Source organism: Typopeltis vanoorti, chromosome 24 (assembly GCF_054136105.1).
Source record: "Typopeltis vanoorti isolate ZY-2024b chromosome 24, IOZ_Tvanoo_1.0, whole genome shotgun sequence".
NCBI lineage: Eukaryota > Metazoa > Arthropoda > Arachnida > Uropygi > Thelyphonidae > Typopeltis > Typopeltis vanoorti.
The window spans coordinates 41569488-41595937 of record NC_143572.1 but is presented as its reverse complement, the minus strand read 5'-3'; the positions used below and the strand labels follow the sequence as shown (position 1 = coordinate 41595937).

General features: G+C 35.7%; 1 protein-coding gene across 1 annotated transcript in view; it reads left to right on the top strand.

Annotated features, from left to right (window-relative positions):
- The window catches only part of LOC150093129 (bolA-like protein 3), a 53529-nt gene extending 42666 nt beyond the window's left edge, over positions 1-10863 (top strand). Inside the window, exon 4 of the mRNA XM_090413972.1 lies at positions 10059-10863. Within this exon, the coding sequence (XP_090270098.1) occupies positions 10059-10133 (75 nt within the window). The 3' untranslated portion in view covers positions 10134-10863. The remainder of the gene's footprint in view (positions 1-10058) is intronic.
- Positions 10864-26450: the final 15587 nt, after the last annotated feature.

Genomic DNA, 26450 nt, shown 5'->3' with positions numbered 1-26450 from the left:
GCCTACAGAGCAATCTCCAGGATGTGCAAAAGGAGGGAAAAACTACCAGCACACAGAATAAAAAGTCTGCATTCACTTGTAAGTACATGGACAGCTATTTAAAATTTCGTTTCATACATTGCCCTCACACTGACCAATTGCCACAACCTCAATGTGTCATTTGTGCTACTGTTCTGGGAAATGAAGCTATGAAGCCATCGTGACTTACCCAACTTCTCAACAGAAAACATTCTGATCTAGTCAACAAACCCATTGAATTCTTTATGCGTAAAAACGATGCACTTAAAATTGAAAATAAAATTATTTCCCGATCTTCAGCTAGTGACACTTTGCTTCTGATGGCATCCTATTTAATATCATTACAGGTAGCTAAATGTAAAAAACCATATTCCATTGGTGAAGAACTCATCAAGCCTTCTTTGATTGCTGCTTGTAATGAAGTATTAGGCCAGTCTGCGAAAAGTAAAATGAAAGACATCCCATTGTCAAATGATACAGTTGAAAGGCAGATATCTGATATGGCAGAAAATACAGAAACACAACTCATACTCATTGAAAAAAATTAAAAAATTGAAATTGTTTGCATTACAACTGGATGAATCTACAGATATTCAGAACAACAGCATTTTACTTATTTATGTGCAATATGTTAACCATGAAGGAAGACATTTTTTAAGTGTTTCTGAATTATCTACACACACACTACCAGCAGTGAAATTTTCAAAGTTTTAAATGGTTTCATTGAAGAGAGAGATCTCAAATGGAAAAATTGTGTTGGAGTTTGTACTGACTGTGTTGCTTGTCTTACAGGTAGAAATTCAGATTTAGTCACTAAAATTAAAGATATGGTGGGCAATAACTTATTGTTGACGCGTTACTACATTCATAGGCAAAACCTGGCCTCCAACAAATGGTACCTGAGCTTAATGAAGTCCTGTCTCAATCTGTTAAATTTTATTAATTATATAAAAAACTGCTTTAAATACAAGACTGTTAAAAGCATTGTGCAATGAAAGTGGTGAAATGGGCTCTGATCATCAAAATCTTCTTTTCCATTTGGAAGTTTGTTGATTGTCCTGCAATAAAGTTCTCAAGAGGTTATATGAACTTCGAAAGGAAGTTGAGCTGTTTTTAATTGATAAGAAAAGTGACCTCTCCCATTATTTCCAGGATAAGAAATGGGTAGCCAGGCTGGCATATCTCAGCGACATATTTTCTTACATAAACGAGTTGAAGTTAAAACTTCAAGGTTCAGATACAATAATATTTAATGCTTGGAACAAGATCAAATCATTCAAAAAGAAACTCAAACTTTGGCTTAATATGATTGCAGAAAGAAATAATAATGTTTCAGTCGTACTCAGATTATATTATGGAAGCAGGTGATTTCTATTCACAGAATTCAGATATTATTGCAGCCCACTTGAAGATGATGATGTCGTTTAAAAAGTATTATCCCGAATGTGAGGATCCCAGGAGGCAAAATATGTGGATTGTGAATCCCTTTGTTGAACACAAAAACCCTTTCCCATGAAGAAACCCTTCAAATTATTGAATTATCATCAGACAAAGGACTGGAAAGTACTTTTAATTCTATGAGTAATTCGAAATTCTGGATAAAAATGAAAAATGAATATCCAAATTTACATGATATAGCAATGAGATTTCATCTTTGTTTTTCCACCACATATCTTTGTGAAACTGCATTTTCTGCCATGACTGTGCTTAAAATGAAATAGGGGAATGAAACCTGCAGCTTTCTGACTCTCTGTTTGGCTATCACTTCAATTCATCCAAGAATTAATAAGCTAATGGACAGAAAACAGCAACAAAAGTCACTAGCCTAACTAAAACCTTCAAAAACTCAGTTGTAATAAAAGAAACTAAGTTTAACTTTTTCATTAACTTATACTTGCTGTGTTTTTAAATTCAAAATATTAATTAGCATTGGAACTAGTGTTTAGAATTGAGAAATTCATACATGTTTATTTATTAAATTACATACTTTGCATATATAAATATTTGGCATGTGTATGTAATAAGTGTTTTGCCGACAAGTTGACATCCTTCTGCTGCTTCCCCTGTTCAGCTTCTATGGTGAGCTACAATGCATAAATATTTTTCTCACTACCGTTTTTTTTTTTTTTTTTTGAACCATCATCATTACAATCAGTTTAGTAATACAATAATCAATTTTACACTAATAATATTATAAATCTTTGGTGATCAGAATGGGATATGTCAATGAAAATCAGCACAAATTAACTTAATGATGTTGGCCTGAAGAAACTACAATATGCTTCATTATTTCATTAGTCCAGTGATTGATAACTAAATGTAATTTTATATTTGTCAACATGCCACACTGTATAAATAAGTGTACTAATGCTCTTTATGATTATGTCATAATTAATTATTAATACTTATATTAGTTTAATGTATGAACTTTAAAAAAAAAATTGGATAGGTATTTACAAATAAACTTGTTGGAACTGGGCCTTCGTTTTATAAAAAAAGAATTTACTAGGCCACAGTCTCACAAAGGTTCAGAACCACTGCCCAAGTGAGTTTTTAGATATGTGGCAAGTAGAAGGAAAAATGATCATGTAAGATGATGGTCATGGATGAAAATGGTAGAATGGTAACTGTTGCAGAAGACATTGTTATGGTATTCAGTGATCAATTTATAAGGGTATTTCAAGCACACCCCAACTCAACATCACCAGAGTTAAAGGTCAGTACTATCAACATAAGAAGCCTGAATGCAAAGAAATGGAGCTAGCTGAGGAAAATTAGATAAGTACCAGATCGACATAATAGGGGTGACTGAAATAAAAAAGACAACTGGTGAGATCTTTCTGAGCAATAAATACAAAATGTTATATTCAGGCAATGACAATCAAGGAAAAGGAGTAGCCATAGTATTCAACACAAAATATGAGGCTAACCTTCTTAAATGGCAGGCAGTCTCAAGTAGAGTGATGTGGGCTAATATCAGAATGGGGAATTGGACAATGAGACTTATTTGTGCCTATGGTTCTACAGAAGGTTCTACTAAGGTAGAAGTCGAGGAATTTTTTGATACTTTAGAGAAAGCAACTGACACAGTGAAAAAGGAAAAGTTGGTCCTTGTTGGGGATCTAAATAGCAGAGTAGGAAATAATTGTCAGGCATACAAAAATATTTTGGAAAAATTTGGAGAAAAGAGCAAAGTTAATAATAATGGCAAATACCTGTTGGATTTTTCTCAGGACATGGACTGGTTATTACTAACGCCATTTTCCAACATAAAAATGTACACAAATTCACATGGAGAGAAGAAGCAAGGAATAAGAAAATCTAATTTTTTGAATTATTGTTGATATTGATGTTTTCTCCCTGATGCAGGACACCAGAGTGTGTAGAGGATTTGAAAAATTGGAAGTGATCACTACTTATTCTTGAGCAGGATTAAATTGAATTTCATATTGAAAAGAATAACATGTAAGAAAGTTTTAAAGCGAATAAAAGTTCAGCACCTCTCAGATGTGAACTGTAGACTAAAATACACAAAGCTTATTGAAGAACAAATGAAAGAGTTTGAGAACAAGAACCAAACCTTGGAGATCCAGTGGCAAGCCTTGAAGAAAACCCTGATTGATTCAGCAAGAGAGGCATGTGGCGAGGTTGTCTGCAAGGATAGAAAAATCAGAACTCCATGATGGACACAGGAAGTTAAAGAGGCAGTGAAGGAAAAGAAGAAAGCATATCAAAATTTCCTGGCAAATAAGTCAGCTTTTGCACTTAGAGAATACAGAGGCAATTGTAAGAAAGCGAAACACTGTGTAAAATTAGCTAAACAGAAGTCATGGGAAGACTTTGGCTAGAACAGAAAACAAATATCAAGAAGGTGGTGTGATATTCTGGAGGTTGTTTAAGAAGCTTAGAAGGAGGAAAGAGTGCTGTAAAAGGAGTTAGAGATGATAAAGGTCATGAAAACGGGAGAAAAAGATAAGTTTTAAAAGAGGTAAGCCGTGAGTAGACATATCGGTACGCAATAAATAACGGAAAAAACTCGCGTAGAAAGATTATTTATTAGTATAAATTTCGCTTGTGTGTCACAGTCATCTTCAGTACATTAAGCTCAAAATTAAACACTGACAATTCCAAAAAGCACCACCTAAGTAGCTGGTGTAAGATAACTAAAAAGGTCAATAACTTTCCTAAAAAAAAAAAATTAATACAATAAAAAGTTAGGAAAGATTAGCTGATTTGTAAAGTACTATCTCCCATAAAGGGGATAGACGTAAGCAGTCGGATCTGTTTAAGTTAGGAGAACGAAGTAGAGTTTCACATGTTTCTTTATAAAGGCGTTCCATGAGAAACTGACTTTTGTGAAGAACTCTTATCTTTCTCTAATGAACTCTGTGTCTAGTGAAGATGGCATGTTCAGAAAGTTCAGACTTTCTGAACATGCCAGGAACTATTTAAACACTGGTTCATTGGGCCCACTCCTTTTGTTCTACAGACGATCTTTTACAGAAAGAGCTACAACACATGACTTCTTCCTTTCTATCTAATGGTTATAAGAATTGCTTCATTAAAAGAACTTTGAGTAGTTTTAATATGTCTTCCTCTTCAAACACAGAGGAAATAACGCGCATTACTATCACTTATGTACAAGGCATCAGTGAACGTATAGCAAAAGTTTTAAAACCACTGAATATTTTTGTTGCCTTTCGACCATTTAGAAAAATCTCCACCTTTCTCACTTCTCCTAAGGACAAGCTTCCATATCTTAATCATCCAGGTGTCTACCAGATTCCGTGCTCTTGTGGATTATGTTATTTCGGACAAACGGGAAGATCTGCCTCTATTCGGCTAGAAGAACACCAATCTTATATTGAATACTTTAAACCTGAAAAGTCTGGACTTTCTGAACATGCCATCTTCACTAGACACAGAATTCATTGGAGAAAGACGAGTTCTTCACAAAAGTCAGTTTCTCATGGAACGTCTTTATAAAGAAACATGTGAAACTCTACTTCATTCTCCTAACTTAAACAGATCCGACGGCTTACATCAATCCCCTTTATGGGAGATAGTACTTTACAAATCAGCTAATCTTTCCTAACTTTTTATTGTATTAATTTTTTTTTTAGGAAAGTTGTTGACCTTTTTAGTTATCTTATACCAGCTACTTAGGTGGTGCTTTTTGGAATTGTCAGTTAGTGTTTAATTTTGAGCTTAATGTGCTGAAGATGCCTGTGACACACAGGCGAAAATTATACTAATAAATAATCTTTCTACGTGAGTTTTTTCCGTTATTTATTGTGTACCGGGAGAAAAAGATATCCTTTTTAAGTATGGAGTAATTACTTTGAAAAGTTGCTAAACGAAACAAGCAGTGTTAGCACAGTGGTAAAAAACACTCAACAGGCATATGGTCAGGAATACATATCCATACTTGAAGTAGAAAAAGCCATCAAAGGCTTGAAATGTGGAAAGGCAGCAGGAATAGATGATATTCAACCAGAAATGCTGAAGTATGGTGGTATAAAAGTCTTACAGTGGCTGCACTGCATAGTTCCGAAAGCCTCGACAGAAGGACGAATTTCCGATGATTGGAGTAGAGCTCTAATAGTACCCATATATAAAAAGGGAAATAAAACTGAATGTGAGAGTTACAGAGATATTTCCCTACTGAGTGTTCCTGGCAAGATCTATGCAAGTGTACTTGAGAAACGGTTGAGAAGAATTGTGGAAGAAAAGCTTGGTGAAGAATAAGCTGGATTCAGGCCAAATGGCTGTCAGGATCACGTCTTCACTTTACGACAAATAGTTGAGAAAGCATGGGAACATAACAGAGATCTCTATTTAAGTTTTGTCAATCTGGATAAGGCATATGACAAGGTGCCAAGAGAGAAGCTATTCAATACGCTACAGTTATATGGTGTCAATGGGGCATTGTACTGCGGTGGACAAGATACTGTAAATAATTATATGGAGAAAAACTAGATTCAGATAGCATTGTGAAAATGACTGAAGAATTGAAGCAGATATCACCACCAGGTAATGAGCATGATATGGACATTTTAAGAGGAGAGGTAGAAAAAGCAATAGGACGGCTAAACACAACAGTAATCCTGGTAACGATAACATTACTGGAGAAATGATTAAATATGGTGGTGAAAGTATGGTTACAGAAATGCACCAACTATGTAATATGGTATGGAAAGAAGGGAAAATGCCAGAGGAGTGGGTGAAATCAATATTAGTAACATTATACAAGAAAGGAAATAAGCTGGAATGTAAAAATTATAGAACAATTGCTTTGATAGGTCACCTTGGTAAAGTGATGATGATCATATTGACAGAAAGATTGAGAACACAATTGGAAGCATACCTTGCAGACGAACTAGCAGAATTTAGGAAGGATAGAACTACAATTCAACAGATTTTGACAATGAGGTTAATAGTAGAGAAAGCTAGGAGAAAAAAAAAAAAAAAAAAAAAAAACATATATACTTGCTTTGTTGATTTTCAGAAAGCATTTGACAGTATTGGCCAGAAAGTGACTAGCAGTTCTGGAATCCTATGGAATTAATAAAAAACTAATAGCTATATTAAAAGATGTTTATCAGAATGTAGTTGCAGCAGTTAGAATTGGTGATGATTTGGGGAAATGGTTTGAAACAAGAAGAGGTACTAGATAGCGAGACCCAATATCACCAAGCATTTTCATCGCACATTTAGAAAGAGCAATGGATAAAATGAAAGAAGATGCCAAAGAAATATCTGTACATGGAATGAGAATCAACAATCTGAGATTTGCAGATGACATTGTTATTATTGAAGAAGACGAGAGAGAACTACAAAAAACACTGAAACTGTTAAATGAGGAAGGGAAGAGATTTGGACTTGTTATGAACTTTGAAAAAACAAAGACAATGGTATTTGGTGAGAAGAACATGAAACAAAAGATACAAGTGGATGGAATTGATATAGAAAATGTAGAACAATTCACATATTTGGGAAGTAAACTGACATATGACTTGGACTGTAAAAAAGAAATAAAGATCAGGATTGCAAATGGAAGAACAAATTCTAAAAGCTATTTTGAATTAACTAATCATTTTAATTTTCCTTAATGAAATGATGTATACATAGCCTAACAAAAATGGAATATTTTATTATAAAAAAAAAAGAGGGGGGAGGAGGAATTCATAGTGCAATTATCAAGAAAGATTCTGGTTTTCAAATGACAGTGAATTAGTCAGTCTCAAACAGAGATGGTAGGGTTCAACCCTTTCCTAAAAACTTGCATACTTATCTTTGTGAAAAAATAATTAGACAAAAAGCCAACAGAAGACAGATTATGGAAACAGCATTAATTATTCTATCATGGAATAAATTATGTTTATAACATGCTAGGTTACCTGCCCATAACAAGTCATGATGCCTAATACTTTTAGGGTATTAGTATCATCATTTTCCAGTACAGAGAGTGCTTTTTTTAAAATGGTACAATGTAACTCTACCTTTAGTAATGGTGATGTGTGACACATGGATGCACTGCATTTTGAAATTTGTAATATACAGTAATTTTTTACATTTTAACGTAGAATGCAAATATGCTTAGTTATTTAATGAAATTTATATTTTTTTACTACAACTGTTGTTAAGATATTTGCTACTGCATATTTTTTTTTATTAAAAATGATTGTATATATACATTATTTTTTATATACTTGTACAATAAATTTATACATAATAAACTGTGTGCTATAATATACTTAATTTGCTATTCTCATTCCAAAAAGATTATCACAGTATAAAGTAAAAATATCTTAACAATCTATTCCATGTCAACCTGATAACAACCCCTGACTAACTTTATATGTCTCAATCATATCCCCTCACCTTCCTGCTATCCACGAGGCTTTGCAACTTAAATTCTCTCAATCTGTTCCCATACTCCACATTCCAAAGACCACTGGCCACCTCCACGAATCATCTCTGGACACTTTCCATCATACCCTCATCACCATGAAACCCAGCGACCAAATCTTTGCATAATAATTCATGAGACCGGATCAAGGCATTATACAATGGCAACACAACCTCTCTATTTCTGCATATCAGTGTCCTCTGCATCATTGCCATTATCTGATGTAACATCTTCACAACTTGTGCAATGTGGCCCCTGAATTTCAGGTCCTCGTCCACCATCACTCCTAGATCTCTCATTTCTACTTCTACTAATTTCTACTTCCTTTTAAATTTCTTCACCAAGTGTGTACTCTGCATCCCATCATTGCTTACCAAATCTCAAAACTTACACTTTGCAATGCAGAATTGGCAGTTCCACTAACCTACCCATTCATGAAACCTATTTAAGTCCTCCTGTAAGGCCATAACATCTGCATGACTCTGATTGCTCTCCCCAATTTTGCATCATCTGCAAACAGCTGCATATTACTGGTTAAACCCATCCCAATATCATTAACATACTAACTAAACAACAATGGTCCCAAAACTGGTCCGTGCAGTACACCATTAGTGACCTTTCTCTTTCGGAATACTGCACCCCAGTATACAACTTCCTGATACCTATCTGACAGCAAGTCACTAATGCAGCTCAAAAGTCTGTTATCCAATTACATCTGTTTCAATTTATTTAACAGTATGTCGTGTGGCAGTCTATCAAATCCAAGTACAACTGCATATGCATCTTCCCTGTCCAAGGTATTTGTCACCTTGTTATAGTACATAAGTTAGTAAAACATGATCATTAACAAACCCATGCTGATAACCACAGAGAATACTGCTGTTATCAACCAATTTCGGTATCCTACTTCTCACCAATCTCTCCAGTACCTTCACCACAACTCCAGATATACAGATTGGCCTATAATTTGAAGCTACAGACTTATCACCACCTCTATGCAGTAGAACAATTATGCTCTCTTTCTACTTCATTGGAACCTGTGCTGCTGTTGTGAGACTTTTATTAAACAGCCATGCCAATGCTACTGCCAATTCCCAGGAACATTCCCTTAAGTTGTGTGGTGATATGTCATCAAATGCTATTGTCTTATTGACATCAAGGTTATTTAGTTCCTCAAATATCTCCTGCTCACTCACAATTAAGTCATCCCTCCTATGTCCGCTACACTTAATTTCCTCACGATTCCACCCTGATCATGAAGAAACATCATCATCAAATTCCTGACGTACCCTCGAGAGGTATACAGGATATGATAGTTTTACATGAAAAATTTACACCATTACTAACTTCCTATCTACAATTTTCCTCCAAATCAGTCTGTTACTTGTCAAGACTCCAACATTATCAGATCTTATATTTCTATCATCTACAGCACTTTGTACCATATCAATCCACCTATATCTTGGTCTTCCTCTGGGTCGTTTTCCTGCCAACCTGGCAGAGAACACGTGTTTTGCTAATCATTCCTCGCCCATTCTGTTTAAATGACCATACCACCTGAGATTAGCTCTGCTAACGCATTCCTTGATGCCGACAATGTCAAGTTCTTTCCTAATATCCTTGTTTTTAATATGATATTGCCATTGATGATCTGTTCACGCCTGTAATCTTTCTCTGGACTCTCATATCTGCGGTCTCTAGTCTTTGGTCAAGTGCTTTACTTCTGACCCAGCTCTCAGATCCATAAGTTAAAACAGGTTGAACACTGTCTTGTATACAGTTAATTTAGTGTTCCAACTAATTTCTCTCTTATTCCATATGAATTTATTCAATTGACTTCCTACCATACCTAAGTAGCTGAAATGTTTTACTAGTTCCACAGGTTCCCTGTTCACAACACAGTTGACATTTTCAACAATTCTACCTATTTTCATTGTCTTTGTCTTTTTAATGCTGACCTTCATGCCATATCTATTACAACAGTTATTCAATTTAGTCAGGGAATCTTGAAAACTTGTACCGGATTTATTTAGAAGTATAACATCATCCGCATAAACAGTTTTATGTGCAATAATTTTTTGAAATGTATTTTTATTTTTTTGTAGTTATATATATAAATTTTTTACAGGCTCTAAAAAATGAAATCAAAGCTATGCATGGGTTGAGAATATTTACATCTGTTCCATCTATAAAAAGTGACTAGCTGTACATAAGTATGTTTTTGTTGTCAAGAGAGCATTATATTTTTCTGTTTGTATATATCAAATATTTTAAAAAAAAACATGATTGTAGTGCCGAAGTACAATGAAATATATTGTACTCACAAATAAAATAATTTATCTATGAAATTAGTGAATTTATATGGCTGAAATTTACATTTGCTTGCAGTAGACAGCTCCTTGTTCATGAATTTCTATCTTTGCTCTGTTCAGATCCAGAATTAGGTTATGGAATGAATGTTCTCGAATGTATATAGTCGTTGTTAATCAATTAGAATATATGATATTGATATTTTGGTTTTTGAATGCTATTCTTCAGTTTATGTGAAGCTCATCTTGAATAATATTTGTAGATTATTAATAGTAAGTAATGTTACTTGACATTGTGCTGTTTTGTTATTGTAGGAATAGAACTATGCTAAAGTGAATACAAATTATGTTAGAAATGGTATTGTTGCAGCTGAGGGACACTATCTAATTGATGTGATAAATCATACTGATTAATACATTTACAGGTATATAAACAATCAGGAATTTCACAGATAATTATTAAGTTATTTATTAAAGTTTTATGAAAGTTTTCGTAACAATATGGTGTTTATACTTACCTTTTATTTGTTTCTCACTTATTTTTTGTTTTCACTTCTTTCGCTTCATACTTTTATTATAATTATTATCATCATCATCCTAAGACCCAATAGAGTCGCAGACTCATCTAGGAAGTCCCTTTTGTCACACACACACACACAGCTCATCATGTTGTGCCTTAAACACATTAAAATTCTCTGCATACACCATGCGCTCAGTTAATCAATGCATTCCAATCATTCACAACTCTCTATGCAAAACACCTGCTTCGCACTCCATTGCTCACACCCTCCTTATACAGCTTCCAGGGATGACCTCTTGTTCTCCCACCATTTTATGAAAAACCTCATTGATGTTATTCCTATGACAACCCTTACTTACTTTTACACCTTTATCATATCACCCCCTCTTCCTCCTATCTAGTAGACTGCAAATTGCATCGTCTCAACCTTTCTTCATGTTTAACATTTCAGAGATCAGAAACTATTTTTGGTCATTCTTTTCTGAACCCTCTCCAATGTCTTTAACCTTTTGAAAACTAGTGGCCAAAGCCAAATCTGTGCATGGTAGTCCATATGTGGCCTAATCTGAGCCTTGTACAATGGAACCAGAATCTCCTTATTTCTACAAGTCAGTGTTCTCTGCATCATTCCTAGAATTCGTTGTGTTGTCCTCACAATTTTGGTAATGTGTCCTGTAAATTTCAAATCTTTATCCGCCATTATCCCAAGATCTCTTATTTCCTCCACTTTCAGCAATATATTCCAACCAAGAGTAAATTCTATATCCCATGTTCGCTTTCCAAATTTTAAAACCTTACGTTTCTCAACATTGAACTTGCATACCCACTCCCATATCCATTTACTCAGTCATTCAAGTCTTCTTGTAAGGCCATGGTATCTGCTCTACCCTTCATAGTTCATCCCAACTTTGAATTATCTGCAAACAGCTATATATCCCCCATTCAAATCTCCCCCAATTTCTTTAACATCAGTGGCCCTAAAACAGACCGCTGAGTCACACCACTAGTGACTTTCCTCTTCTGGGACATCACTTCCTCATACACAATTTGTTGATATCTATCAGAGCGCTAATCTCTAATCCAATGCACTAGTATAATATCCAACCTCATTTGCTTTAGTTTGACTATTAACTTATCATGCAGTAATCTGCCAAAAGCATTTGCAAAGTCTAAGTATACTACTTAGACTTTGCAAATGTATCATCTCGGGTATATATATATATATATGTAGTTTTTTTTTTAATATTTTTTTTTTCTAAACTGTTAAGATTTTACAAAAATTATAAAAAATCTTTGCCAGATATGGTTATAGGTAATGAATAAAATTTAGAAGTAAAATATTTTATCTAAATAAACATTAAACAAAAATAATTATGAGCCCATGATTCACCATATTTGTTTTTCAGAAAGCTGAATGTTGTCACAATCTTATTATGAATTGAATATATCAAACATAAATTGCATATTCATATTTTGTACATTTACACACAGGTAAGCATTTCTTTTAGTATATTTAGAGAAATTACTCATACCATTTTGGTCTGTAAAGGGGAAAGAGGAAGAGACTATATTATTTAACTGAAAAGCTCTTATAAATGTCGCTTGTATCCTAAATGAGATTCAAACAGGTCTGGAATCTCATCTAGGATACAAGCAACATTTATAAGAGCTGATTATTTGAATTAGGTTGTCTCTTCCACATGTCTGTTTACAGAACAAAACACCTGGCTAAATAATGCATAGCAGTTTGCAAACAAAATCCTTTCTTTTAGTGTTCACTATTCATTTTAGAAATTATGGACTTCACAACCATGTTATAAATAACTATTTTAATTTCCCGCAATTGGGAACTGTATGCGACCTTCATATTAAGGTCATCATCTCGAGTATACACAAATATACAAGGACAAGCTGAGTTACATTTCACATAGTATGCTAAAGAGATGATGATTTGATCAACGGTTATTCTACTGACATGACCTCTAGTGAAAATATAATATATTTATAAAAATAGTAAATTAAAAACTACATCAGAACTATATTCTATTTAAGATAACATCAGAGAAACATTCTTTCATGTAGATAGTTTTCTTACAGTAACAATGATGTCCTAATGTAACATGACAAATATCAGATTTAAGATTCTGGATTATCTACAGTCCCTAACTCTTAGGGAGAAAGGTTCCGTTGTTAGAAGATGTGCCTTCCACATGCTTGGGATTTTTAGACCATCATTATTGTTAGGATTAGGGTGGTTGATAGGAATTTCACAGGCTTCCTTAAATTTACGTTCGTACCATGTTTTGGTGTGATGTAAACAACTGGTGCTTTTCCAGTCAATTCTATGTAAAGTGTTCAGGGCATGATCAGAAAGGCCAGCTTCACCATAGTTATTATATTTAATGTGTCGTTTATGTTCCTTTTGTCTGATAGGAATTGTGCGTCCTGTTTCCCCTATATATGTTGGATTACAGGTGCAATAAATATGGTGGGGTGCTTAAGGGTCAAAGCTGTATAACTGAGAGGAGACCTCCACATAGCCTTTAAAGGAATGCAGAGAACCGACCAGTGCTTCTGACCTAATGTCCAGTCCTCACCTTCTCGTGGTGCACCATGTTGGGTATCTACTTTGATACTGAACGAACGAGGATGGGCTGGCAATTTGGGATTTAGCCGACCAAATTGTATTCTTATTGGTTAAACCAAAATAAAATATGATGGTACAACATGACAAAATTTCATGCCGGCTGGGGCGTCGCCCGGTTAAACAAGGCCCCCGTTGTTTTCACCAGGGAACCAGGGCGAACAGCGAAAAGTCAGCTACTGGAACAAATCTGAAAACAAACCCCAACTCAACATCACCAGAGTTAAAGATCGGTACGGTACTATCAACGTAAGAAGCCTGAATGGCAAAGAAATGGAGCTAGCTGAGGAATTAGATAAGTACCAGATCGACATAATAGGGGTGACTGAAACGAAAAAGACTAAAACTGGTGAGATCTTTCTCAGCAATAAATACAAAATGTTATATTCAGGCAATGACAATCAAGGAAAAGAAGGAGTAGACATAGTATTCAACACAAAATACGAGGCTAATCTTCTTGAATGGCAGTCAGTCTCAAGTAGAGTAATGTGGGCAAATATGAGAATGGGGAACTGGACAATGAGACTTATTTGTGCTTATAGTCCCACAGAAGGTTCTACTAAGGTAGAAGTGGAGGAATTTTTTGAGGCTTTAGAAAAAGCAACTGACACAATGAAAAAGGAAAAGTTGGTCCTTCTTGGGGATCTAAATAGTAGAGTAGGAAATGATTGTGAGACATACAAAAATATTTTGGGAAAATTTGGAGAAAAGAGCAAAGCTAATAATAATGGCAAATATCTGTTGGATTTCTGCTCAGGACATGGACTGGTTATTACTAACACCATGTTCCAACATAAAAATGTGCACATATTCACATGGAGAGAAGAGGCTAGGAATAAGAAAAGTCTCATTGACTATGTTATTGTTGATAGTGATTTTTCTCCCTGGTGCAGGACACCAGAGTGTACAGAGGATTTGAAATTGGAAGTGATCACTATTTAGTCTTGAGCAGGATAAAATTAAATTTCATATTGAAAAGAATAACATGTAAGAAAGTTTTAAAGCGAATAAAAGTTGAGCAGCTCTCAGATGTGAACTGTAGACTAAAATACAGAAATATTATTGAAAAGAAAATGAAAGAGTTTGAGCACAGGAATCAAACCTTGGAGATTCAGTGGCAAACTCTGAAGGAAACATTGATTGATTCTGCCAGAGAGGCATGTGGTGAGGTTGTGTGCAAGGATAAAAAAATCAGAACTCCCTGGTGGTGGACACAGGAAGTTAAAGAGGCAGTGAAGGAAAAGAAGAAAGCATATCAAAAGTTCCTGGCAAATAAGTCAGCTTTTACTCTTACAGAATACAGAGACAAATGTAAGAAATCTAAACAGTGTGTACAACTAGCTAAACAAAAGTCATGGGAGGACTTCGGCAAGAATATAGAAAATAAATATCAAGAAGGTGGCAAAATATTCTGGAGGTTGTTGAAGAAGCTTAGGAATGGAGGAAAGAGTGCTGTAAAAGGAATTAGAGATGATAAAGGTGAAATGAAAACAGGAGAAAAAGATATCCTTGAAGTATGGAGTAATTACTTTGAAAAACTGCTAAATGAAACAAGCAATGATGACAGCACAGTGATAAAAAACACTGACCAGGCATGCAGTCAGGAATACATATCCATACTTGAAGTAGAAAAAGACATCAAAGGCTTGAAATGTGGAAAGGCAGCAGGAGTAGATGATATTCGACCAGAAATGCTGAAGTATGGTGGTATAAGAGTCTTACAGTGGCTGCACTGCATAGTTCAGAAAGCCTGGACAGAGGGACGAATTCCCAATGATTGGAGTAGAGCTCTCATAGTACCCATAAATAAAAAGGGAAATAAAACTGAATGTGAGAATTACAGAGGTATTTCCCTACTGAGTGTTCCTGGCAAGATCTATGCAAGTATACTTGAGAAACGGTTGAGAAGAATTGTGGAAGAAAAGCTTGGTGAAGAACAAGCTGGATTCAGGCCAAATAGAGGCTGTCAGGATCAGATCTTCACTTTACGACAAATAGTCGAGAAAGCATGGGAATATAACAAAGATCTGTATTTAAGTTTTGTCGATTTGGAAAAGGCATATGACAAGGTGCCAAGAGAGAAGCTATTCAATACGCTGCAGTTATATGGTGTCAATGGGGCATTATATCAAGCAATACTTAGTCTTTATTTGAGTTGTGAGTCAGCAGTTAGAATTGAAGGAAGTACAGGAAGATGGTTTAATGTTAAATCTGGTGTGAGACAAGGATGTACATTATCCCCTCTGTTATTCATTATCTATATGGATCACATTATGAAGGAATGTGGTATTAAACCTGATATCAAAATTGGAGATGTTAATGTCAGCTCTTTGCTTTATGCGGATGATGTTATACTTCTAAATAAATCCGCTACAAGTCTGCAAGATTCTCTGACTAAACTGAATAGCTGTTGTAATAGATATGGTATGAAGGCCAGCAATAAAAAGACAAAGACAATGAAAATAGGCAGAATCATTGAAAATGTCAACTGTGTTGTGAATGGAGAACCTGTGGAACAAGTAAAACATTTCAGCTACTTAGGCACAATTTTTACTGAAGATGGTAAACTAAATATAGAAATAGACAACAGAATCAGCAAAGCTGGTATCGTGGGAAGTCAATTGAATAAATTCATATGGAATAAGAAAGAAATTAGTCGGAACACTAAATTAGCTGTATACAAGACTGTGTTCAAACCAATTTTAACTTATGGATCTGAAAGCTGGTTTAGAAGTAAAACACTTGACCAAAGACTAGAGACCGCAGATATGAGAGTCCTGAGAAAGATTAGAGGCGTGAACAGATGGCATCAATGGCAACATCATATTAAAAATGAGGATATTAGGAAAGAACTTGACATTGTCAGCATCCAGGAATGCGTTAGCAGAGCTAATCTCAGATGGTATGGTCACTTAAATAGAATGGGAGAGGAAAGATTAGCAAAACAAGTGTTCTCTGCCAGGTTGGCAGGAAAACGACCCAGAGGAAGACCAAGATATAGGTGGATTGATATGGTACAAAGTGCCTTAGACGATAGAAATATAAGATCTGATAATGTTGGAGTCTTGACAAATAACAGACTGATTTGGAGGAAAATTGTAGATAGGAAGTTAGTAATGATGAAATTTTTTTATGTAGTACTGTCATATCCTGTACACCCCTTGAGGGTACATGGCAGGAATTTGATGATGATGATAAATATGGTATGCTCCAGGGTGGCCCAGCAGAGGGAGTGGGTCACTGGATGAATTGAGTAAGCTCTTTAATTTTGCAGGAGTTTTAAAAGTGGATTTAAGGTTGCATTTCTGTAGTATTCTGTTTATTTTTTCTCATGTCCCTTTAATGTATGGAATGGTTATAGTTTCATTGTGGTCTAGTTTATCTTTGTTTTTTAGTGAGGTCTTGTAGAGAATTTTGTTGATAGTGTTTTGGCTGTAACCATTTTGTAGAAAAGTATTGCTGATTACTTAAAATTCGTCTTTAAGCACTTGTTCATTGGAGCAAATCTTGAAAGCCCTGTTTCGTAGAGTATTAATGACACTTAGTTTTTGTGTTGGGTCGTGGTAGGAGTTTATGTGTATATATTGGCCAGTATGTGTCGGTTTCTGGTAAACAGTGAAGGAAAGATTGCCAGAAGGAAAACAAGTGTGACAAGTGTATCTAGAAACGGAAGTGTGTTCTGCATTTCAATCTCAATTGTGAATGGTATGCATTTGTGTTGTTCGTTTAGGTGGCAAGGAAAGTGTCTAATATCTGGCAGCAATGGGGCCAGATAGCGAAAACATTGTCAACATATCTAAGTCAGACTTTGGGTTTTAAAGGAGAGGAGTCTAGAGCACATTGCTCAAAATATTCCATATAAAAGTTATCAATAGCTGGGGGGGGGATAATGGCGAGCCCTTGGCTGTGCCTTCTTTTTGTAGGTAGAAAGCGTTTTGCAATACAAAATAATAGAACGTAATACTTGCATAAAGAGCGCTGTGATATCTGGGAGGAATTTGTTCCATAAAAGAAGGATTGCGTCGTTGATTGGGACATTCATAAAGAGGGCAGACATCAAAAGTTAAACAAAGATGAACTCTCACTATTCACCAAAGGTTTAAACTTTGCCATAGCACCCAGGTTGATTAACAAACTGAATTTTATAATATTGAAAAAGGTTTAAGATTCATCCCAACTACCATAGCAGATAAAACATTTAGAAACCGCCAACATTTTAAATACAAATTATAAGAATACAATAACAAGCAACTTAAAGAAGCACAAATTAACAGCAGTGAAATCACTAAAATCAAATCCGGACTTTGTAATAACTAGAGGTAATAGTGCTGCCATTATTCTAAATCGAACCACATATTTAGAAAAAATGAATCTGTTAGTCTCAGGCAACAGTACATATCAACTTGTTAACTACGATCCAATCAATAGAATAAAAAAGAAAACAGAGAAGCTACTTAAATCAGTTACTACATGGCCTGAAGATACTGACAAAAAAAATTACACCTGCACTACTCTCGTTCTCCGAGAATTTACGGTCTACCAAACATACACAACAAAACACACTATTCCGGCCGATAGTAGAAGTTATAGACACCCTGAATTATCACCTAGCAAAAAAAAATTAGCATCAACACTCAAGGAGTTGGTGGGTCATTCCCCCTCCCATATCAGAAACACACAACACTTTATAAACATAATCAAAGACATTACATTAGAAAAAGATGATTTATTAGTCACTTTTGATGTCTCTGCCCTCTTTACGAATATCACAATCAATGACACAATCCTTTTTTTTTACAGAACAAATTCCCTCCAGATATCACGGTGCTCTTTGTGCATGTATTATATTCTGATTATTTTGTGTGGCAAAACGCTTTCTACCTATAAAAAGAAGACACAGCTATGGACTAGCCATTATCTCCCTCCCCTATTGACTTTTATATGGAATATTTTGAGCAACATGCTCTAGACTCCTCTCCTTTAAAACCCAAAGTCTGGCTTACATACGTTGACGATGTTTTCGCTGTCTGGCCCCATGGCTGCCAGACATTAGACACTTACCTCAGCCACCTAAACAGACAACACAAAACTCATACCATTCATGATTGAGATTGAAATGTAGAACACACTTCCGTTTCTAGATACGCTTGTCACACGTCTTCCTTCTGGAAGTCTTTCCTTCACTGTTTACCAGAAACTGACACATACTGGCCACATAATACGTAATATATACACATCAACTCCTACCACCATCCAACACAAATATTACGTGTCATTAATACTTTAAAAAACTGGGCTTTGAAGATTTGCTCCAATGAACAAGCACTTAAAGACGAATTTGAAGTTATCAGCAATACTTTTCTACAAAATGGTTACAGCCAAAACACTATCAACAAAATTCGCTACAAGACCTCACTAAAAAACAAAGATAAACTAGACCACAATGAAACTATAACCATTCCATACATTAAAGGGACATGAGAAAAAAATAAACAGAATACTACAGAAATATAACCTTAAAGCCACTTTTAAACCTCCTGCAAAATTAAAAAGCTTACTCAACTCATCCAGTGACTCACTCCCTCTGCTGCTCTACCCTGGGGCATACCATATTTATTGCACCTGTAATCTACCATATATATGGGAAAAAGGATGTACAATTCCTATCAGACAAAAGGAACATAAACGACACATTAAATATAATAACTATGGTGAAGCTGGCCTTTCTGATCATGCCCTGAACACTTTACATAGAATTGACTGGAAAAACACCACTTGTTGTACATCACACTAAAACATGGTTATGGACATAAATTTAAGGAAGCCTGTGAGATTCTTATCCACCACCCTAATCTTAACAATAATGATTGTCTAAAAATCCCAAGCATATGGAAGGCACATATTCTACCAACTGAACCTTTCTCCCTAAGAGTTAACTATAAACAGGACTGTAGATAATCCAGAATCTTAAATCTAATATAACATTTGTCATGTTAAATTAGAACATTATTGTTACTGTAAGAAAACTATCTATATGAAAGAATTACTGGAAATTGAACCAACAGGCTTCACCTCGATGAAGTAAATTATTCAAAATTAAGTCGATATTGAATACCACATTATTTCTTAGCCGAATAAGAAACTCAAAGATAGGAAATTTGATCTAAGAGTTTCGTGCCAAATATAGAGAACTGTATAAAGTTCGGCGAGTCCAAGCGTAAGCCAACACCTGGTAGTACAATGCTTCATTAGATTTCCTATCTTTGAGTTTCTTATTCGGCTAAGAAATAATGTGGTATTCAATATACACTTAATTTTGAATATATGAAAGAATGTTTCTCCGATATTATCCTAAATAGAATATAGCTCTGATGTAGTTTCTGGTTAATTATTTATTTTTTTATAAATATATTATATTTTCACTAGAGGTCATGCCAGTAAAATAACTGTTGATCAAATCATTGTCACTTTAGCATGCTATGTGCAATGTAACTCAGCTTGTCCTTGTAGATTTGTGTATGCTCCAGATGATGATGTTAATATGAAGGTCAAAATGTCTGGAGAGTAAAATAGTTATTTATACCACGGTCGTACAGTTCATAATTTCTAAAATGATTGCAAACAAAACATTTCCACATAACAGCTGTGTTCATGATGATTATGCACTAGAATTAGTACCATGGGTATGGGAGTGAATGATGGGGTAATGAAAATGGATGTGTGCATGCTAGTGTGGGATGGCTTTCAAAAAATCATTCCCAAATCCATTCAAAAGCTGCTTATGCAAAACAAACTAAGACACTGAAGGTGGAACTGGCATGATGAAGCTATAGGAAACCTTAAACCAGTCGTTCTAATTGTTTTTAAATAGTCTTTTAATGTACTGTTTTTTTTTTTTTTTACACCTGATTCTGTAAAGAATTGTTGTTAAAATGTTGATTGAAAACTGCCCAAATAATGAATACAGTATGTTCTTACTGTATTCATTGGTATATGAAAGGTGACTATGTCTTACACAAGGATCTGTTGAGTAAGCGCTCTTCATTTAGCCTGTCCCTGCCTTCTGCAGCTGGATTGCCAGCTTCCTGACTGGACACTAACTATATCTAATAGATGTTATTTGTCTTCTTACTTTGCAAGCTGTGTTGAGGTTCCACATGCCTCTTTCTCTCACCAACCCTGTTCCTCTTGTGAGGCAGGTACCCAAAAATAAGCAGAATCTGAACTTGGCAGGCATGCATTTTCTAGTTACAGATGATGCCACTAGGCATCATGAGTGTGGTTTTCTGTGCCACTCTGACAAGTGGTGTCATCCTGTATGAACTGGTTCTTTGTTCTGGCTTCTTTTTTTGTTAGTGTTTACAAGCAAGTTTGGTGATTTTGTGATGACTGACCACAAGAAACAGAGTGAAATTTTATTTTCTTCTGGGTAAAACTGCAGCTGAAACTATTCGGCAAGCCTCAGTGTTTGAAATGATGAAAACATCGAAAAGGTTTGCCAGACAATGAAGATTGTTAAAAGACCATTGAGCAAGTTTCTGAAGTGGAAAAATTTGTTCTCAGAGTCTGTTCACCTCCTGGACAGATAGTTTTTATCTTATTTTGAGTAGACTGCCTGATAGTTTGCAACGAAAACGGCCAGAAATGTGGAGTAGCAGAGATTGGTTGCTGCACCACGAAAATGGCCCAGCCCACATGACCTTGTCTGTCCAACAGTTCTTGATGAAAAACAACATGACTGTATTTCCTCACCCTCCCTATTCGCCCTATATCTCATCATGTGACTTTTTTTTATTCCTATGGATAAATAAAACCATGAAAGTCAGCGATTCGTTGCCATGGACAAAGTGAAAGAAAAATTGCCAGAGGTCAAACAGCAATCCAATGAAACAGTTCAGAACTGTTTCCAACAGTAGAAAATATTTTGGGACAAGTGCATTGATTCACATCGAGAGTACTTTGAAGGAGACTAGAATATGATAGACTTAATAAAATTTAAAAAAAAATAATTCCTGTTATTTTTGTGTACCTACTCATATAACAATGACCTATTTTGGTTGACAGTCAACTCAGTACATTGTTTACGGATGATAGCACTCTGTATTCTGACCTCTAATCCATTCTTCACTGAGGTTCAGTTTCACTGCTAGCAAAACACACTCCTGCTTTATTTCCTTTAAAAACCCTTTCTTTAAGCCTTACATTAGACACCATCCAATTCTCCATGAGATGAAATTTCTCCTATAATTACACTAATATCAAATCTCTCTTGACATAAATATATATTAGTTATTACGTTCTCGGGGTTTTTTTTTTTTTTTAACTATCTTTTGTTCAAGGTTCTTTGTCTCTGAACAGCTATTAAACTTGGTACTCACATTTGAGATGGAGGACACCCCCAAAACTTCTACGAAAATACAGAAAATTTATTTGTCTGATATAGTGCTGGTCCTAAGGGCGATTTTCATGAGTTTGTGGGATATAAAAGCCGGTTCCAGGAGAAAAACCCAGTTGCCTATTCCAGAGATTGACGGACACGAACCGGTTGAAGAAAGGATTAGAGCAAGTTCCTCTAGTTGGGAACTAGAATTTAACTTAGGCCTTTCTTCGGGTGGCTTAGCTTTGTGGACAGAAGCACGACTTCTGCTGTAGTTGACTAGAAAGCTAGCTGGAATACGTTACTCAGCATTCACGAGTTGCCTTAGCGTGGACTACTTAAAAGACATAGGTGTGCCACCCAAGCATCTATATATTTGCCTTTTGTTAGTCCATTTTGATAAGATTTCATTGGTCTGACAGCTATTTTGAACTGGTTGGTTAGAGACCAGCCAGAAACCTTAAGAGAGCAGAAACTGTCCTTCAGTACTAAGGAACTTGAAATGTCAGAGAAATGTATTTTTCATAAACTCTCAGTCGGTGCGTATAAGTAACTAAGGCAACTTATATGTGAATGCTGAGGAATGCATTCCCACAAGCTCTCTGGTCAAATTAAACTTTCATAGTTTCTACATTCAGCTTTGAAATAATGCTTGATCTCATATCTACTTTGCTTATGTAATTTTGCATCACCGAACTGAAGCCTTTTGGCTCATTATTTTAGTAATTACTTTTACGTTTATTTTTTAATAAAATAATGTGCCAACGTAACTGACTTTTGGAAACCGGGGATATTAATCACAGACAGCTGGTTTGGTTCAACACTTAATTTTAATTGCGGTCCGGAGAAGAGAGTATTGAAGACAACTGCTATCATCTCATGGTACCTACCCTAACTATATATTATTCTATGAAATACTTCTACTAGTCGATTTTCTTGAGGTACTGGAATGCAGACCAGAGTTTCCAGGGGAAAATCAACCTTGCTTGTGACAGATCAACTAACTTTGGAACTGCAGTAGAAAAAGCTTAGGAAAGTCTGCAGCTACAATTGAAAATGGAACTTTTTTTCTGGGCAGCATAGCGCTATGAATGCAAATGCCATTTCCATAGGAATATACAGGCCTGTGTAGTATTTATTTTTAATCCGAAAATTTACTGCAGAAGCCATTGTATTTCGAACAATGATGTATAATATGTGTTAGGATTATAAACAACGAGATGGCGGCAGTTGATCCTAGTAAAAGTGCAACAACTGCCAAACTTTTTCTGGAACCCGGTTCAAAATCAGTGATAGTCTTAGGACAGCTGTCTGAGATTGACTTTTAGTGTTATGGGTAAGTGACGAAGTCCATTTCCTTTGTCCAATAAAAGACGTTACTGATTTTTTTAATACCGAGAATAAAATACAGAAAAAACGACTTCTGTAGCATATACCACATATTCTGGGCATATGTATCTTTAATATCATTAAACTCTGCAATGCAGGAAAATCATTGATGTATTTTAGCAACCCGAACGAAATTTTTCATCACTTACAATAATCACTATATTATAGGGCTGTAGTCTTTTTTTTAGTGTACGAAAATAGGCTGGCGTACTCGAGTGTTGTGGGTCGGTGTAATGTCAAGTACCTTTACTCAAAATCATGCACAACATGTATACAACACAGTTTTAATAATGTCAAAATTTGCGCTGAGAGAGATTCTGAAGCATGCTTACTTGTTGGATGTTCATCAATATGATCTAACCAGAATGAAGAGAAAGAGAACGTGCTGGGAAAAATCGGCATAACTTTGATTTTTGTTCTTGGAGTAAAATACAGTTGAGCTAGCCGATCTCTAGCACACAAGTGAAGATCCCCTCCCCCCCCGAAACTGAAGTTTTTAGCCTCCCTCACAACTCAAAAAATGAACGTAGTACTTACTCTATATCAGACAGCGACTGGAGTGTTAGAATTTAAGATCACGAGATGCCAGCAATTGCCAAGTTCATGATCTTGTGTATTATCAATAATCATTACCTTGTTCTTTGCCAGATTTAGTTATATACTTGGGACATGACACAGATGCGAAACTTAGTTACGTGGTATCATTTCAAGAGCCACTCATATCACCAGCGACTTGTTCTTGACAGCAAAATAATGGTACTATGATGAATGATGCATTTATTTTGATTATCAGACAAGTAACAATCCCACTTGTAAATTTCATTGAAAATATGGAGAAAGCCAGATTTTTGCATAATGAAGATGCATCAGCATTTGATCATCTACAGATATTTGTCTTCACACTACTACTAAGTTGAAGCATATGAAGTTTGCACCACTCGGCTTTATATTCTGTACTTAATTCTCAAGCTTCTGATGCATGTAGTACTGTGAGGACGGTTGCCATTGCTTTTATGCTCTACATTGTTTTGGCTTCAATACATGGGGAGAAAAATAGAGTCAAAAATGGAAGGCATGAAGATGGCGAATGGAGAGATCAGGATGCCTGAGATAAAATTAGCTAATACAAGAAAAGAGTGCAAATGAGATATAGAGAATTAGATTAAAACAAAGATGGAGTAGAAGTTGTGAGAATTAAAGTCAAGCAACGAGAAGAAATGGAAAGGTTGCAAGAGAGAGAGAGAGTGTGCGTGTGTGTGTGTGTGTGTGTGTGTGTGTGTGTGTGTGTGTGTGTGTGTGTGTGTGTGTGTGTGTGTGTGTGTGTGAGGAAAAGAAAGATGATATATGAACAATGCGAAGTTGCATTTAGGAGAGAATGAAGGATACTAGTGTAGGAGAGAATAAAGCTCTATAGGGTATAAACATTCGAGATTCGATGTTTTTGTGTGTTGAGCAGAATATGGACAAGGAAAAGGGTGATTATAGTGACGAACAGAGAGGGCAAAATATAAATCCTATGATTGTAATGAAAAAATATAGATAATGCCTTTTATTCCCTTACATGGAGTAGGAAAGTAGCCCTATCTAACTTCTGGAGACTGAGGAGAAGTCAACTACACCAGTAGCCAATCAGGGATAGCTGGTCTCAAAAAAAAAAAAAAAAAAAAAAAAAAAGAAAAAAATCAGTTAATGCCTTTTTATTCCTATATAGGGATTAGCCCCATCTAACTTTTGGAGACTGAGTGGGCAGTTCGATCGCTACTGGTACCCAATAGAGAGAGCTGGCACAAGGCTATCAACAATTAAATGGCACGCAGTGAAGAGACGGCTCAACAAGTATGGTCATCTTTCTAACACAATATATATTTAATGTATGAAAGAGTGTGAGTTCTACAGTTGATTTTCTTGTGTTTACGGGACGAAAAACCCAAGTTTCCGGGAGAAAAAACCCGCTTGCCCGTGCCAAAGATCGACTAACTTGGGAACGGTCGAAAAAAGGCTTAGAAAAATTTTCTCTAGTTCCCGACTAGATTCGAAACCAAGTCTTCCTTCGTGCGGCCAAGTGCTGTGGTGTGTGCTTATGCCACATCCACTGAGCTACACAGGCTGGGTCCAATACCAATTATAAACGGCATCCTATGAAGAGACGACTAAGAATAAGAACAAAATATCTTAGATAAAGGTGCACGGAAGTGTGAGTATGCTACTTCTCTAGGATGCTGTGCAGAAAAGAGGTATTAATGATTGACTTGGCTGGAAGAATTGGTAGAATATGTGAATTTGGATTGCATTTAATGGCAGAAGAGAGATAGAAGTGACGAGGTTACATCTGAATAATAAATGAAGTATGCATGCCTTTGGAATATTTACTCTTCTCTCAGTAAAATGAAGTGCTGTGATGTAGGAAAACGTATTCATAGTTGGACGATAGCAAAAACGGCTTGCTTCTTGGAGGAAATAATAGGAGACGTTACATTGGAAATAGTATATGGAGTGCAGAGGAGGCTAATGAAGCCAAAAATAGATGTGTCCCCCCTTGGAAACTGACTCAGATGGTGTGTACAAGAAATCGCTCAAAAGTAATACCCCGTGTTTTTTAATTTTTTTTTTTCAAAAAAAAAATAAGGGCATTCACGTGGATTAATATTCCAGCCTTTGAGAGTTAATTTTCTCATTTTTCAGTGGTCTGTAGTTCCGTATATTATTTTGCCATTGCTTAGTGAGAAGCAGTATGCCGACCTGGTAAAAATCTATTCCAGTCGAAACTCCTCACAAATCTTATTTCAGCTCCTTGTCATCTACAAATTACATACATCGTCATCAGAGGTATTCTTCAGAGTTTCCACATCCAGCCTAGCGGCCGAACGAGGATGAATATTGCCATCTTTGCCCACAACTGCATCTGACTATGCTACTCAATGTCTCCGAACACATTTTTCAAAATATAAATTTCCATCCTACATACAGATTCCACAGTAAGGAATTAAATATTGCTAATCTCTGCTTCCTATATGCACTTATAAAGCATTAACTACTGTTCCCAGCTCTCTTCATGCGATCGATCGCAACGTAACTAAGCGTAGTCAAACTAAGGACTATTACCGCCCGCGAAGTGATTGTTAGAGATTTCTGCCGATCACGAATCGAAGAAAAAAAAACGAGCCATTTGATTTCTCATCTCCCCTTGTATATAGAGAAAGCTCGTAATGTACCGCCTTTTTTTTATACAAAAGCTGTAGTGTCAGAAATGAAAGGAATATGCTCGCAGCATTCATTTCTGT